Consider the following 12,278-nt stretch of genomic DNA (forward strand, 5'->3'; position numbering starts at 1 on the left):
GGGCCTGGGGGGGGGACGGAGTGAGGAAAGGCCCGGGGTGGCCGACGAGCCCGGCGCCTCCCTGCGGGGCGTCGCTCGGGTCCGGGGAGGGTCTTGGAGAAACGAGCAGAGCATGCCGGGGAGGGGCGAGCACCGGGCCTGGCGAGCCCCGGGCGGGCCGGGGGTGCAGCCATCAGGCGGCCGCGCCCTTGCCCCGAGGGCGCGCGGGCTTCTTGGGGGGGTTGGGGGGCCGGCGGCGGCCCCGCGGGGCGCGAGGCAGGGCGCAGCTGCGCTCGCTCTGCGTGTCCGAGGACTCGTCGATGAAGGCCAGGTTCTCGCTGGGGTAATCCAGCGCCGAGGCCGTGGGCGGCGAGGGCGGCTCGGCCTTCTCCTTCCCCGGGGGCTCGGGGGAGCCGGGCCCGCCCGAGGGCTGCGCGGGGCGCGGCGGCGGCAGGAGGGGTCGCTCCTTCTCCGGGGGCGGGGGCGCGGCGGGGCCCACCCGCTGGGTCACCCGCGCCGTGACCGTGCCCGTCCAGCTGGCGGCCTGGGCCGTGAGGCCGCCCACCTGCACCGAGAGGGAAGACAGCCTCACCCGGGGCTCCGCACGCGCCCCGGCCCCTCCGCGACCCCGGCTGGCCTACCCCGGCCCGGTCCTCTCCCTCGCCTCGGCCGCGGGAGGGTGAAGGCTCACGTCCCTGTCGCACGCGCTTTCCTGATCCCTCAGCACCAACGCACCCTCCTGTCCTCCTTTCTAGAAAGTCCCAGTGTGATTTCCACTCGCCCTTGGTGCGGCGGAGAGCTTGGCGCCTGCACGCTGCCCGCTTCCCTCCAGCGCCACACACTACAGTTCGCCCAGTTAAAAGTTGAATTTCAGATAAATAACCAATAAAAGCGAAGCATAGGCATGTCCCGTGGAACATCTGTGACATACTCATATGAAAATATCGGTTGCTATTTATCTGCTATTCACATTTAATGGACTTCCTGCACTTTTATGGGCTAAATATGGCAACCCTGCCCTTGATAGCAGAGATGAGCCACCTGCCAGCCAGGGTTTTACCTCTTTGCCCCAGGCCCGGGACACACTGGGGCACACTCAGGCCCTGCCTGGAGGAGCCCACGCTCTGGAAGGGAGGCAGGCTCTTCAAGCTGTTGTGAGGTGCAGCGGGACAGCCACCCCTCGGCAGGCACAGCACCCAGACCCACCTACCTCTGCCCGGGTGCGGCGGGACACTACTCGGAGCCAGTTCCCAATGGTGGTGAGCACCGAGGCGAAGTAGGCCAGGCCAAGCAGGATCCAGAACCACACCAGTGGCTGGTAGGCTGCAGATTTCTGGTTGGGACTGGCGCCTGGGTTACCACCGGGGAGGGCAGAAAGAGGTGGGTTGTGGGGCAAGTGTGGGAGGTGTGAGCCGCCGGTTCACGGAACCTCCTTCCAGCTCCTTGGGAGGACCTGCTCTCACCGGGGCTATGGGTGTGTGCTAGTATGTGAGTACAAGAAGGTGAGTACATACACATGCTTGAAGTTGTGCAAGAAAAGAGCATGCAGTTGGGACTGCTCTCGTGCAAGAAGTAAGCATGTGCAAGCTGCACTTAATAGGTGTGAGCACACACAGGGGTGCAGTCATGCACGAATGTATGCGTGCATGAGGTGTTGCATCCGTGCAAAGATGTGAGGGTGCATTAGAGAGTAGATTGGGAGGTGCGATCACACAGAGGTCACGTAGAATTTGGAAGGGAAAGCCAGAGTGCAGAGCCCCCGGGCAGGAATCCAGTGGGTAGGGAAGTGCAGCACAAAAAAAGGTGGCCTCACCGGCCACATAGTCCCCGAAGCCCACCGTGGTGAGCGTCACTATGACGAAATAGATGGCTTCCAGTTTGCTCCAGCCTTCCATATAGCAGAACACGAACGTGGGCGTGAGGACAAAGAGCAGGCAGCCGACCAGCAGGAAGAGCACCGCAGAAAGTATCCGAACCAGCCCCGGGGGCACGTGCCACTTCTGCAGGGAGAAGGAGGGCGGAGTCGCCAAAACCTCCGCTCTCATACCCCACACCCCTCCTCCAGGCGTCTGAGCTCCGCAGGGAGGCAGGGAGGGTATCTCCAGCCCGAGGCTGGGGTGCGCCATGGGAGGAGCAGCTCACCAGGAAGATGGCTTCGATGTGACCTATGCCACGGCGCAGGGAGGAGCCCAGCCGGTCTCCGACCCCTGCCAGCAGGATCCCGAACAGCGGGATCCCCACCAGGGCATAAAAGATGCAGAAGAGACGCCCAGCATCCGTGCGCAGGGCTGCATTGCCATAGCCTGGGCAGAGGGAACACGCAGGAGGTCTAGAGGCTACCTGGCACCCCCTACCTCCCCCTGCGCCTTCCCTGTGAGAAAGCCCAGCCCCCCTCGCCCCCCTCCACATGACCCGTCCCCGCCCCCACCGATGGTGGTGATGATGGTGCCAGAGAAAAAGAAGGCGCTGCCCAAGTCCCAGGCTGAGTGGTTGCTGTTACTGGTGGAGTTGGATTCAGGGTTGGCACCCCCTCCCAGGGCGTCAGCCACCGCCTGCAGGACAAGGCGCAGAAGGAGGAATCTCAGTCCTTCCCGCCTGCCCTGGCCAAGCCCCTGACCAAGCCCCTGGCCCTCCAGTGTCCAGGATGTTCACCTCCCTGACCCTCCGGGCCGGTCCCTTCCCTCTAGTCTCCAGTCCTTAAAGGCAAACCATTGTAAACTGGGTGGCCCAATTGTGTTCGCCATCCATTGTTTCAGAGACATTTGAGTTACTGGCGCTCTAATTTCACACAACACACTTCCAGCGTGAGAGCCCTCCGGAGCACGGACTCTGGGGCCAGACTGCCTGGGTTCAAATTTTGGTGCACTGTGAACTTGGGCACGTTGTTCCATGAGCTCCATGAGCCTCCATTTCTACATCTGCCAGGTGGGCCCGACGATAGCAGCACCCACCTCACCCACTTGTTGCGAAGAGGTAAAGCACTCACAACAAAGTTAGCCCTGCTGGTTGTTCAACCAGTCCCCATGGAGTGAGCGAACCCAGCTTTCTGCAGACCCCACTCCCATTGTTCCTACAGGAGCTGGTTAGAGCCCCTTGCATTAGCAAATCTGAGGAAAGTTAGAGACCTTCCTTCCAGGAGAGTTCACATAGCCGATGCTAGGCCGTCTGCGGAAACACAAACCCCCGCCAGCCCTGCTGAAATCCAAGCCAGAGCCTTCGCTGCAATGCAGAGGGGCAGTGCACTGACCACCAGCATGCAACGCCCATGTCTGCCTCTCTTGCCAGCGGCAGGTCCCTCCCTGGCTGGCTGGGGTCCGTGTTTCTGGAGTAGCGGCCACCAGCGGTAGGTAACAGAGCATCATGAGGAGGGGGTGCAGAGGGGCCCTTCTCCAAGGAGCACAGAGCCTAACCATGAAGTTCGTGGGGTGGGGGGATCTTGAACCACCTTCTTGCGCTCTGACTACAGTTCTCATTAGCAAGTGGCATTCTACACTGAACTTCCTGAGTAACCGCTCAAAATCCTGCAGAGCTCCCTGCTGTCTGCAGAACAGAATCTAAACTCCCCGGCCAGCAGCTAAGCTCCTTTTCCACCTGGTCACGACCCTCCTTTCTTCAGTCTTCCCTCCTGGGACTCCCGTTTCCGAACCCAAGTTCCAGTGGCCTTGCCCCCAGTTTTCTGAGATGATCTCATTTCCTGTAATAATAATTTCTTAAATAAAGCCAAGAAGTGAAATGGCTTAACGTGATTTTAATTTTTATTTTGTAACGCTTTCCAATAAATTTACTTCTTGGGGGAAAAAATCCATCCTCTGTGTTCTAATTTTTGCTTCGAATGACCAGGCACGTGCTACATCCAAGGCTTCGCAAAATATCCTGAGTTCTCCAGCTTCCCGCCTTTGCCCATGCTGTCCCTCTGCCTGTGAGTCTCTTCCCCCAGTGACACATCTCTAAACTCTGTCCACCTCATGAGGCTCATTTCAATTACCAGCTCTCCCCAGAGGCCCCTGGCATCTCCTTCTCGCCCCCCCCCCCCCCCCCCCCGCACCTGGCCCAGGGTCCAGCACACAACAGATGCTTAACAAAGAAGGAAGTTAGGGAAACTGCCTTTTATTGAATCTGACAGTGATGGCTCAGTCACCCCATGGACAAATCTGTCCATAGATTTGTCCCCTCTCCTAGATGTGACATCCCTCGCCGAAGATGCACCCCCCTATCTTATCCACCCCCACCATCACTTCCCCTGTCTCCCTATGGTGGATAGCACAGCACCTTGCACACAGTAGGTGCATACTTGCTGCATGACTGACTGTGGAAAAGTATAAAGCAGCAGTCACCCATCCTTCTAGGTCCTGTTCTTCCTTTTCTTCTGTTTTTATTAAGAGAAAAAAGCACAATTCCTTTGTGAAGATTAAAATAGGTCAGACACCTCCCTCCCTCTGCCCTGTGGTCTGGCCAGACACACTCTCCTACCCGGCGTCTCTGAGCCTTGCCTGGCATTCTGGAAGTGTCCAAGAAAACATTAGGCTGCCTCTACCCTGGCTCTTCCCCGCTCTCCTCTCTGCTCTGGGTTCTGCCACCTTGGGAATCGGCTGGAACACGGAGGCCTCCATGCCACAGCTCCTGCCTCCAAAAGAACAGGCAGGAGGAAAGAGAGCGCATTGGTCAATGCAGCTGCACACATCAATTTATTAAAGTTGAATCTTAGGGCTTTTTTTTTTTTCCAGCACGATAGTGACTCAGAAATCAGAGAAAGCACCAAGGTGCTTGCTTGACTGAGCCCGGGAGGACTGGAGCCTGGCACTTTCCTTAGTCATTGAACCAAAGCTGACCCCTCCCTTGAACTTCCACATCACAAGTCGTGTCCTGGGGCAGGGGAGGGGCCAGGGGTGCTTAGCATCCTTGGTGGCTTGGACAAGCTTTGGGGACACTGGAGCCCTCTGAAATCAGCTACACATGTTTAACTGCATGTTCCCTGGGGGTGGGGGTGGGGCAGTGATGACTGTGTTCTTGGGCTTCTGCAAGGCAGTATAGGAACCAGGGTGGCTGCCGTATTTAGACCTGAAAATATTGCATGATGAAAAAGAAAATAGCATGGGGCATATTTATATCTAACAAGTATTCATGGTGTAGCTGAAATTCACATTTAACTGGCTTTTCTGGATTTGATGTGGCAATCCTAAGCCAGTGAGTTAAGACTGTAAAAATGTAACCGAGCTCATGCTCCAGTCACTGATTCATGTCTTCCTTCATCCATTCCTTCCTTCACCACCAGCACACCCCGAAGACACCTCCGGGAGCCCCTGTCCAGGCCAGGCCCAGCAAGGACACAAGTGCCCCAGCCACAGACTGAAAACACAATGACCTGGACCCCCACCTCTGCCCTGCACCCCTCACGCCTTGCACCCTGCCCTCTGGGGAGCTGGTCTGGAGCAGCACCCGGGCACAGCGGCCCCCAGCACATGCAGGCATTGCTTGGGGGTGGGGGGGTCAGGTCTAACAGCTTCACCAGCTTCCCCTCCTGCGCACCTTGATGAGGTCCCCCAGGTCCTGGTCGCTCACACACGGATGGGCCCTCAGGAACTTCTCTCGTACCTCCCCCAGCTCCCTCTGGGCCTGCTGCTCGTGGGGCTGCTCCAGGACCTGGAACACCAGGGCACCAGCCACCAAGTAGAGCAGGACCAGCGCCAGCAGGGCCAGGAGTGTGGTGCTGCGCATGGCGTGCCCAGGGGCCCGGCCAACTCTGCCGCCCGCCTGGGGAGGCCCGGCCGGGGGCTCCTGGGGAGCTGCGGTCACTGCGGGCAGAAGCGGGGACGCTGGGATCAATACCCGGCTGCGCCTTCCGCCCTCCCCGTCATCCCCCGCACACCCCAGGGTCCTCAGCCCCCGCCCGACTGCCCGCGGCGCTCCCCCCACGCCTTCCTAGCCGGACGCGCGGTCCCGGGTCACACCCGGTCGCCCACCTCCAACCTCCCCTTACCTCCACCGCCGGCCCTCAGCCCCCGTCCGGGGCTCCAGGGCGGGAGAACAGAGGGGGCCGGGAAGGTGAGGAGCAGGGGGCGCGGGGGAGGAGACCGAGCCCGCGGAGGGAGCGGCCGGGCGAGCAAGGAAATGCGGGGGGCCCGGCGGGGGCGCGGGGGCCCGGCGGGGGCGCGGGGGGCGTCTTCCCGGAGGAGGCCGGGCGGGCGCGGAGGCGCGAGGAGCGCGGGCGGAGGTGGCGGGTCCCGGCTCGTCCGCTGCGGCTGCGGCAGCACCTTCCGGGCCGCCTCCCCGGCCCTGCCCGCCGCGAGGGGCCGGGCGGGGAGCCTCCCAGGCCCCAGCATCCCGCCGGGCTTTCTAGGAACCCGGGGCGGGTCCCGGCGCCGCGCGCGGGCGAGGCGGGGGGGGGGGGCGCAGGGCGCGCGGCTCCGGGAAGGAGCGGGCGCGGCGAGGGGCGAGCCCGGCTGCAGCCCCGGACGGCTGGAGCCCCGGACAGCTGCAGCCCACGCCGGGCACAAAGGCGCGCCCGCGCCCCTCCCGGCCGCCCGGCCCGCGCGCACCCGCTGCCCCCGCGCGCTCGCGGGCACACCCGGCCCCCCAGGACCGTGCGCCCCGGGACCGGCGCCCCGAGGTCTGCGCGCACTCGCGCGCGCACCCCGCCGCGGGGCGCCCCCCGGACACAGGCGCCCCCGCCGCCCGCCCGCCGGCTCCCCGCGTCCCCACGCGCCGCCGCCGAGCGACTCCAGGAGGCGCCCACGCGCGCGAGGTGGGATCCCCGACACGCCCCTGCCGGGGAGTCGGCCGCGCCCCACGCCCGCCCGCCCCCCGCCCCCGCCCCCGCCCCGCACTCACTGTCGGCCCCGCCGGCTGCGGCTGCAGCCCCGGCTCCCGCGCGGCCTCCCGGTGCCGGCTGGGCCGCGGCGGCGGCGGCAGGGGCGGAGCGGGAGGCCGCGGGGCTGGGACCCCCCACTCCTGCCGCCCGAAGCCCCCCTTCTTCCGCGCTTAACCCCTGCCGCGCCGCGCCTCCCTCCAGCCGCGCGCCCCGCCTCCCCCCGCCCCGCCCCCGCCCCCGCCCCCCTCACCTGCGGCTGCCCAGCCCCCCAATCCCAGCGGGCCTTCGGCGATGAGGGGCGGAAGAGCCCGAAGGGGTGGCCGTGTGGTCTGGCCTCGACTCTGCCGGCCGACCGGGCCGGGACCGGCCGGCCGCCTCTTGGGACAGGCCCCGCGCGGATCGCCCAGCGCCGCCCAGGCCCGCCCCCGCATCCCCGCGCCCGTGGACTCACTCGGCGGGCAAAGGGGTGGGGGACCGTCTGGGGCCCCCGGACTTGGCTGACTCCCCTGATCTGGGAAGTCATGCTCCTGCCACTTCGGTATCCCCCACCGCGCTGGGCACCTGGGAAGCCCCTCCTAGCGTGGAAGGGGGCCACCCGCGCGTCCCTACCGACCAGCCTGAGCCGGGCAGGTGCTGAACTCCACCCCTCTCTGCTCTGACCCACTTTTTTACACCGCTGGATGTCTCCAAAGCCCATCCCCTGCTTGGGGGCCTCCGCCCACTCAAGGCCTGGGGGCCTACCTCTGCTTGGGGGCCTACCCCCTACCCATAGGAGGCCCTCACAGGTCAGGGGACTCTCCCAGAGCCTCCCAGGCCCTGGCCAGGGCATCGGCCGCTCCCCTCTTCCAAGAGGCACCATGCTAATCTCCCAGCACCTCCCAGGCCCACTCCTGGATCCCAGGGGCCCTTAGACTCAGCACTCATGAGGAAAGGGCTCCTTGGGGGTGGGGGGGTTCTGCTCTGAGCCTTAGAGAGATGCTGTTTGTAATGCCCAGAAAGTGCCTGGTATGCACAAGAGCCACAAATGTTAACAATTTTCCCCGCAGGATTGTTCAGCTTCCAGCTGTTGTCTGAGCCCCGGATGCCCTCTATGGAGGCCAGTGCCCCACCCATGAAGGATTTTAGGACAGACTCAGTATTAGGCCCCAGAGACTCCGAGGAGCCGGGAGGTATGTGGTCAGCAGCCAGACCGGGTGATAAACAATGCCCACCCAGGGGGGGACAGAGGATAAATCTGCCAGGGTGGTGGCAACGGAGGGCAGACTGTTGTAGTGGATGCAGCCCACCCATCTGGCCAAATCCACACACAGTAGGGAGATAGGGCTGCTCAGTACCCAGCCTGCCCCTCCTCCACCGGAACTGGACTCACACCTGGACGTGAAGGCCAGTTTGGGCATGATGACAGGGACGAGAGGTCCCCAGAAGTCCCACTTTGCCGGGGGGGTGAGGCATAATGGCGACCTTGACACAGTGCAGTGGGACCCAGGATGGGGCATGGTTCTCGGACCTGGAAGACTTCACAGAGGAAGACACCTGACTCAGTCTTAAGGGAAGAACAGACACTGTGCTGGTAGGGAGGGGACTGGAGTGGTCCCAGGTCTCCCTGACCGGAGGACTGCAGGCGCCTGCCTCTCCCTGTCCAGTAAGGTCAGCGTTTCATCAGCCGTGGCCCCTAGGCCACAGTGCGAGGAATGGAGACGACTGACAAACAGGTGGACCGACGCGGGGCACAGACACTGTTTATTGACTGGCAGGCGCAGGAGAGGTAGCTGGCTCCGATGTAGAAGCAGAGGTGGCAGGTCATGCCAAGGTGCTGTGGGCATCTGGCAGCCAGAGCCAGACCCCCATCCTAGGGGATGGCAGGAGCTCACTATAACAGGAGGAACAAGGAGCTGGCAGGAGGTGGGGAGGGGAGGCGGTGACCACAGCTCCCCGGGTTCCTGGGCAAGAAACGGCAGATAAACCTGGCCCCAGGGCCTGGGGCGGGAGGAACTGGGGTCTCTGTGTTCTGGGGGGAGAGGAGAAGGGGGTCACGTCTGTGGAGTGGAGTAGAGACTGTGGTGGTGGCTGCCTGGTCCCAGCACCTGGGAGAAGAGCAGAGGCGTGGTCCGCGTCTGGCTGCCCCCACACCAGCCTGGCTCCCGTCCGATGGCACCGTACCAGCTCCCAGAGCCTAGGCTGCCCGACATGCTGCAGGCGGAGAGACAGGGTCAGTCCCCGACAGCAACCAGGACCACATTCACAGGAGCAGGGAGAGGGGGAGAAGTTTGAACGGAGCCCAGTAACCCAGCCCTCCAGGGCCCGGAGTCCAGCCCTCCAGACAATGGCCAAGCGCGTCTCGGGTGAGAGGTGGGGGTCTTGGCAGCAGGAAACCAGGGAGGAGCTCACCCAGCACAGAGGGAAAACGGGCTGGATGGCAAGGCCCAGCTCAAGGTCCTCATGAGAATGGAGGCAGCCGGGAGGCTGGGGGCACTAGGGAGGGCCAGGGCTCCTACCTGGTGCTCTCGGCCCGGCTGTGCTCCCAGGGGCAGGCCTCGTCCTCGCAGTGCCCGGCCCGGTCGAAGAAGTAGGATCGGGAGCCAAAGACCTGTCCGCTGAGGATGCGGCTGGTGCTCTGGGGGAGGAAGCCGCCGTCGATGCTGTCTCCTGGCCCTTGGCCTCCCAGCACCCCCACCCCAACCCCAGCCCAGGGCTTCCCAGTGTCCACCGCTCTCCACCGACCCTTACCAGGTCCTGCGGGGGCCGATGCACCCGGAAGAAGCCCACCAGCAGGGTGGTCGGCAGCAGCTCCCACACAAAAAGGATGAGGCCGAATACCAGGTAACCTTTGTTCCCCAAGTCGTTCACCAGGTCCGCCTGTGGGGAAGCAGGGGCTGTGCCACTCTGCAGTCGTGCCCATAGGGCACCCACACATGGCCCAAGCCCGCGAGAGGCCAGGAAACCCGGCTACTATGGAAGGCCCACCTGGTCGGAGACGTTGTACCAGTCATAGTCAAAGGCGTCCAGCCGGCTCCGGGGGGCCAAGGCCAGGGCAGCTAAGTTGTAGCAGGCCCGGCTAGCGTACAGCAGGACCATGGCACCACCCATGGCGGCTGCCTGGCACACACTGGTTCCCTGGCACAGATGACAACAGGGTGCCCTCAGGGAGGAAAGGCCCACCTTCCTCTCTACCCTGAAGGTTCCAAAGGACACCAGAGCATCAGAGCGTGGGGACCACCCTACCTTGGCCTCCAGGTAGATGCTGGTGGAGGGGGCCCGCCGGGCGACCAGGCAGAGGCAGGCAGCAAGAGAGAGCGCACAGATGACAAAGAGGGAGTCGCTCACCAGCACACGCACCAGCAGGAGGGCCCATGGCTGTGTCCGGCGCCGGCGGGACAGCACAGCACACAGCACATTCACCAGCAGAAAGAGCAGCGAGGCCCCCACGAAGGCCCCTCGGACAGCCAGCCTGCAGCCCACAGCACAGTCAGTCCCAGAAACGGCCCCTGGTTCCCCGTCCCCCCTCCCTCCCCCCGGGAGACTCTGTGCCAATCAAATCATCCAGTTTGAACCCTGCCCTTTCAGTTCTACTGATAGGAAAACCGGGGCCCACAGAGGTCACACGGCGACTGACGTCTGCAGTACAGTGGGAAGAACACTGCACCTGGAGTCAGAAATTCAGGTTTAAGCCCTAGCTCTGCCTCATACAAGCTCTGTGACCTTGACCAGGTTGCTCTTTCCTGGGCCTCAGTTTCTCCATCTCTCAAATGGGGATAAGAATAGCCTGACAGGTAAGCTGCAAAACTGAAAGCTGCCTGTGAAGTTCTTGATAAACTTATTCAAATGACAGGAACATTGCCGCCCAAGGTCACCCCGGTTTGGAGCCTCTGCAGGCGGGAGCCTCCAGCGCTCCGGCAACCACAGATGCCACGGGTGCCCTCCCCACGCACAGTATTACGACGGTTTCTATGATCACTGAGCTTCACGTAGGCAGCGCCTCTGCCAGCCATCTGCACCAGGTGCTTAACGTTTCCAAGCTCTGTCACAAATACTCCCTAGGCTGTCCTCGCCTCAGACCTGCCAGGGGGCTGCTCCCTGCCTCTGGCCTGGGGGACTAACCCACCCGTGTCCCGAGCACTTACAAGCCTCGGCTCATCTCTGGCCGGCGCTTCGCCTTGGCCTTGAATACCACCTGGGAACAGAGATGCACATCATTCTTTGGGATCCCGGGGGACTGGCCACCCCACAGCCCACCTCTACCCATTACCATGGTTACCTGGGCAAAGTAGAGGTTCATAAGCGTCAGTGTGAAGAACTGCAGGCAGACAGGGCAGCAGTAGAGAAGCCAAAAGGGCAGGGGTCCCAGGCGGTTGGCGCGGGGGGTGTCTCGGAAGTAGAAGGAGAAGAGGGTGGTACGCAGGGCAGCCCAGAGCAGACAGAGTGCCAGGAACACGGTCTGATAGCTGAGACGTTTGTGCCCATACAGGAGTACCAGCCAAAGCTGGGCATAGACGGAGAAGAAAAGCAGGGCATACAGAGTGGTGTAGGCCGCAGTCAGCCCCAGGGTCACGGCGGGCGGCAGCGCAGGTACCAGCCCAGCAGCAGGCACCAGGCCAGACAGGTTACTCTCCATGTCAGAGAGGTAGGCCTGAGTCCGAGACAGAGATGGAGGGGCTGGCAGGGGGCCAGGGAAATAAATACGGAGGGGTGGGAGTTGCAAGGCTCCGAGACAGAGGTGGGGAACTCAGGAGGGAAGAAGTTGTGACTGGCCAGGCCCTCCCCGCTCAGCAGAGGGACCCTTGCTCTTGGAGGGCACAGGCAGCCTGGGTCTCAGCCCCGGGTCCCTCACTCAGGGGCGTGGAAGGACAATTTCTTCTTCTGAGCAGAGGGGAGGCAGGGGTGCTCCTCCCGAGGCCACGGAGCGCAGGTGAGGGGGTGTAGAGGCTGAAGGAGAGGGGTCCCTGGCCTTGATCGCTCAGAGTAGTCCAGGCAGGAGGGGGAGAGCCGGCCGATGCCCGTTGGCTCAGCGCTGCCGCGGGGGGACGCTCAACGCCCGGCCCTCCCCCTCCCCAAACTGGGGGATTGTCTCCCCTCCAATAATCCGGATGGGGAGGGGATTCTGCCTGTGTCCTCAGGATTCCGGACGCTGTCCCCACGCCCCACACACACTGCGTTTACTCTCCAGCTGTCGGGGGCGGGAGGAGGCCGCCGCCGGGTCCTCAGGCCGCCGCTGGGGGAGCCGGCTCCGGTCGCTGGGACCCGGGGCTCCGGCTCCCCGGCTCCTGCCGCTCCGCCCCTCCTGCGCCTGCGCGGGCGCCGTCCCTACGCCAATTGCGCAGGGTCCGACTCGGGCTCCGCAGCCAAGCGCCGCGCCCGGCGAGGAGCCGTTCGAGAATTGGCGCGAGGTGCGCCGCTGGCGGGCGCCCGGGGTTACCGGAGGCGGCGGGCGGCCCAGAAGCTGGGGCCTCGCCGCGCCCCGCGGGCCCCCGGGTGGACCGTGCTCGGGGCCACC

At 63.6% G+C, this 12,278-nt stretch overlaps 2 protein-coding genes across 3 annotated transcripts; both read right to left on the bottom strand.

Moving 5' to 3' along the window:
* Positions 1-172: 172 nt before the first annotated feature.
* KCNK4 (potassium two pore domain channel subfamily K member 4) lies at positions 173-7,057 on the bottom strand. The gene is made up of 7 exons (XM_037515693.1): positions 7,038-7,057; positions 5,506-5,771; positions 2,408-2,531; positions 2,122-2,282; positions 1,793-1,979; positions 1,190-1,329; positions 173-544 (listed from the first exon to the last, which is right to left on the bottom strand). Exons 2-7 carry the CDS (start codon positions 5,692-5,694, stop codon positions 173-175), a joined length of 1,173 nt encoding a protein of 390 aa, XP_037371590.1. The 5' UTR covers positions 5,695-5,771; positions 7,038-7,057.
* A 1,454-nt stretch (positions 7,058-8,511) lies between these two features.
* On the bottom strand, positions 8,512-12,058 carry GPR137 (G protein-coupled receptor 137). Of its 2 annotated transcripts, XM_054697492.1 has the most exons (8): positions 11,043-12,030; positions 10,909-10,958; positions 10,010-10,235; positions 9,752-9,901; positions 9,515-9,643; positions 9,283-9,401; positions 8,872-8,977; positions 8,623-8,657 (listed from the first exon to the last, which is right to left on the bottom strand). In XM_054697492.1, the coding sequence occupies exons 1-8, from the start codon at positions 11,397-11,399 to the stop codon at positions 8,655-8,657; spliced, it is 1,140 nt and encodes a 379-aa protein (XP_054553467.1). In that variant the 5' UTR covers positions 11,400-12,030; the 3' UTR covers positions 8,623-8,654. The 2 variants fall into 2 exon arrangements, with proteins under 2 accessions (XP_037373550.1, XP_054553467.1); XM_037517653.1 differs by having other exon boundaries at positions 8,512-8,977; positions 11,043-12,058.
* Between the last annotated feature and the right edge of the window lie 220 nt (positions 12,059-12,278).

The sequence above is a fragment of the Talpa occidentalis genome, unplaced genomic scaffold, assembly GCF_014898055.3.
Source record: "Talpa occidentalis isolate TD23 unplaced genomic scaffold, MPIMG_talOcc4v2.1 talOcc4.17, whole genome shotgun sequence".
Taxonomy (NCBI): Eukaryota; Metazoa; Chordata; class Mammalia; order Eulipotyphla; family Talpidae; genus Talpa; species Talpa occidentalis.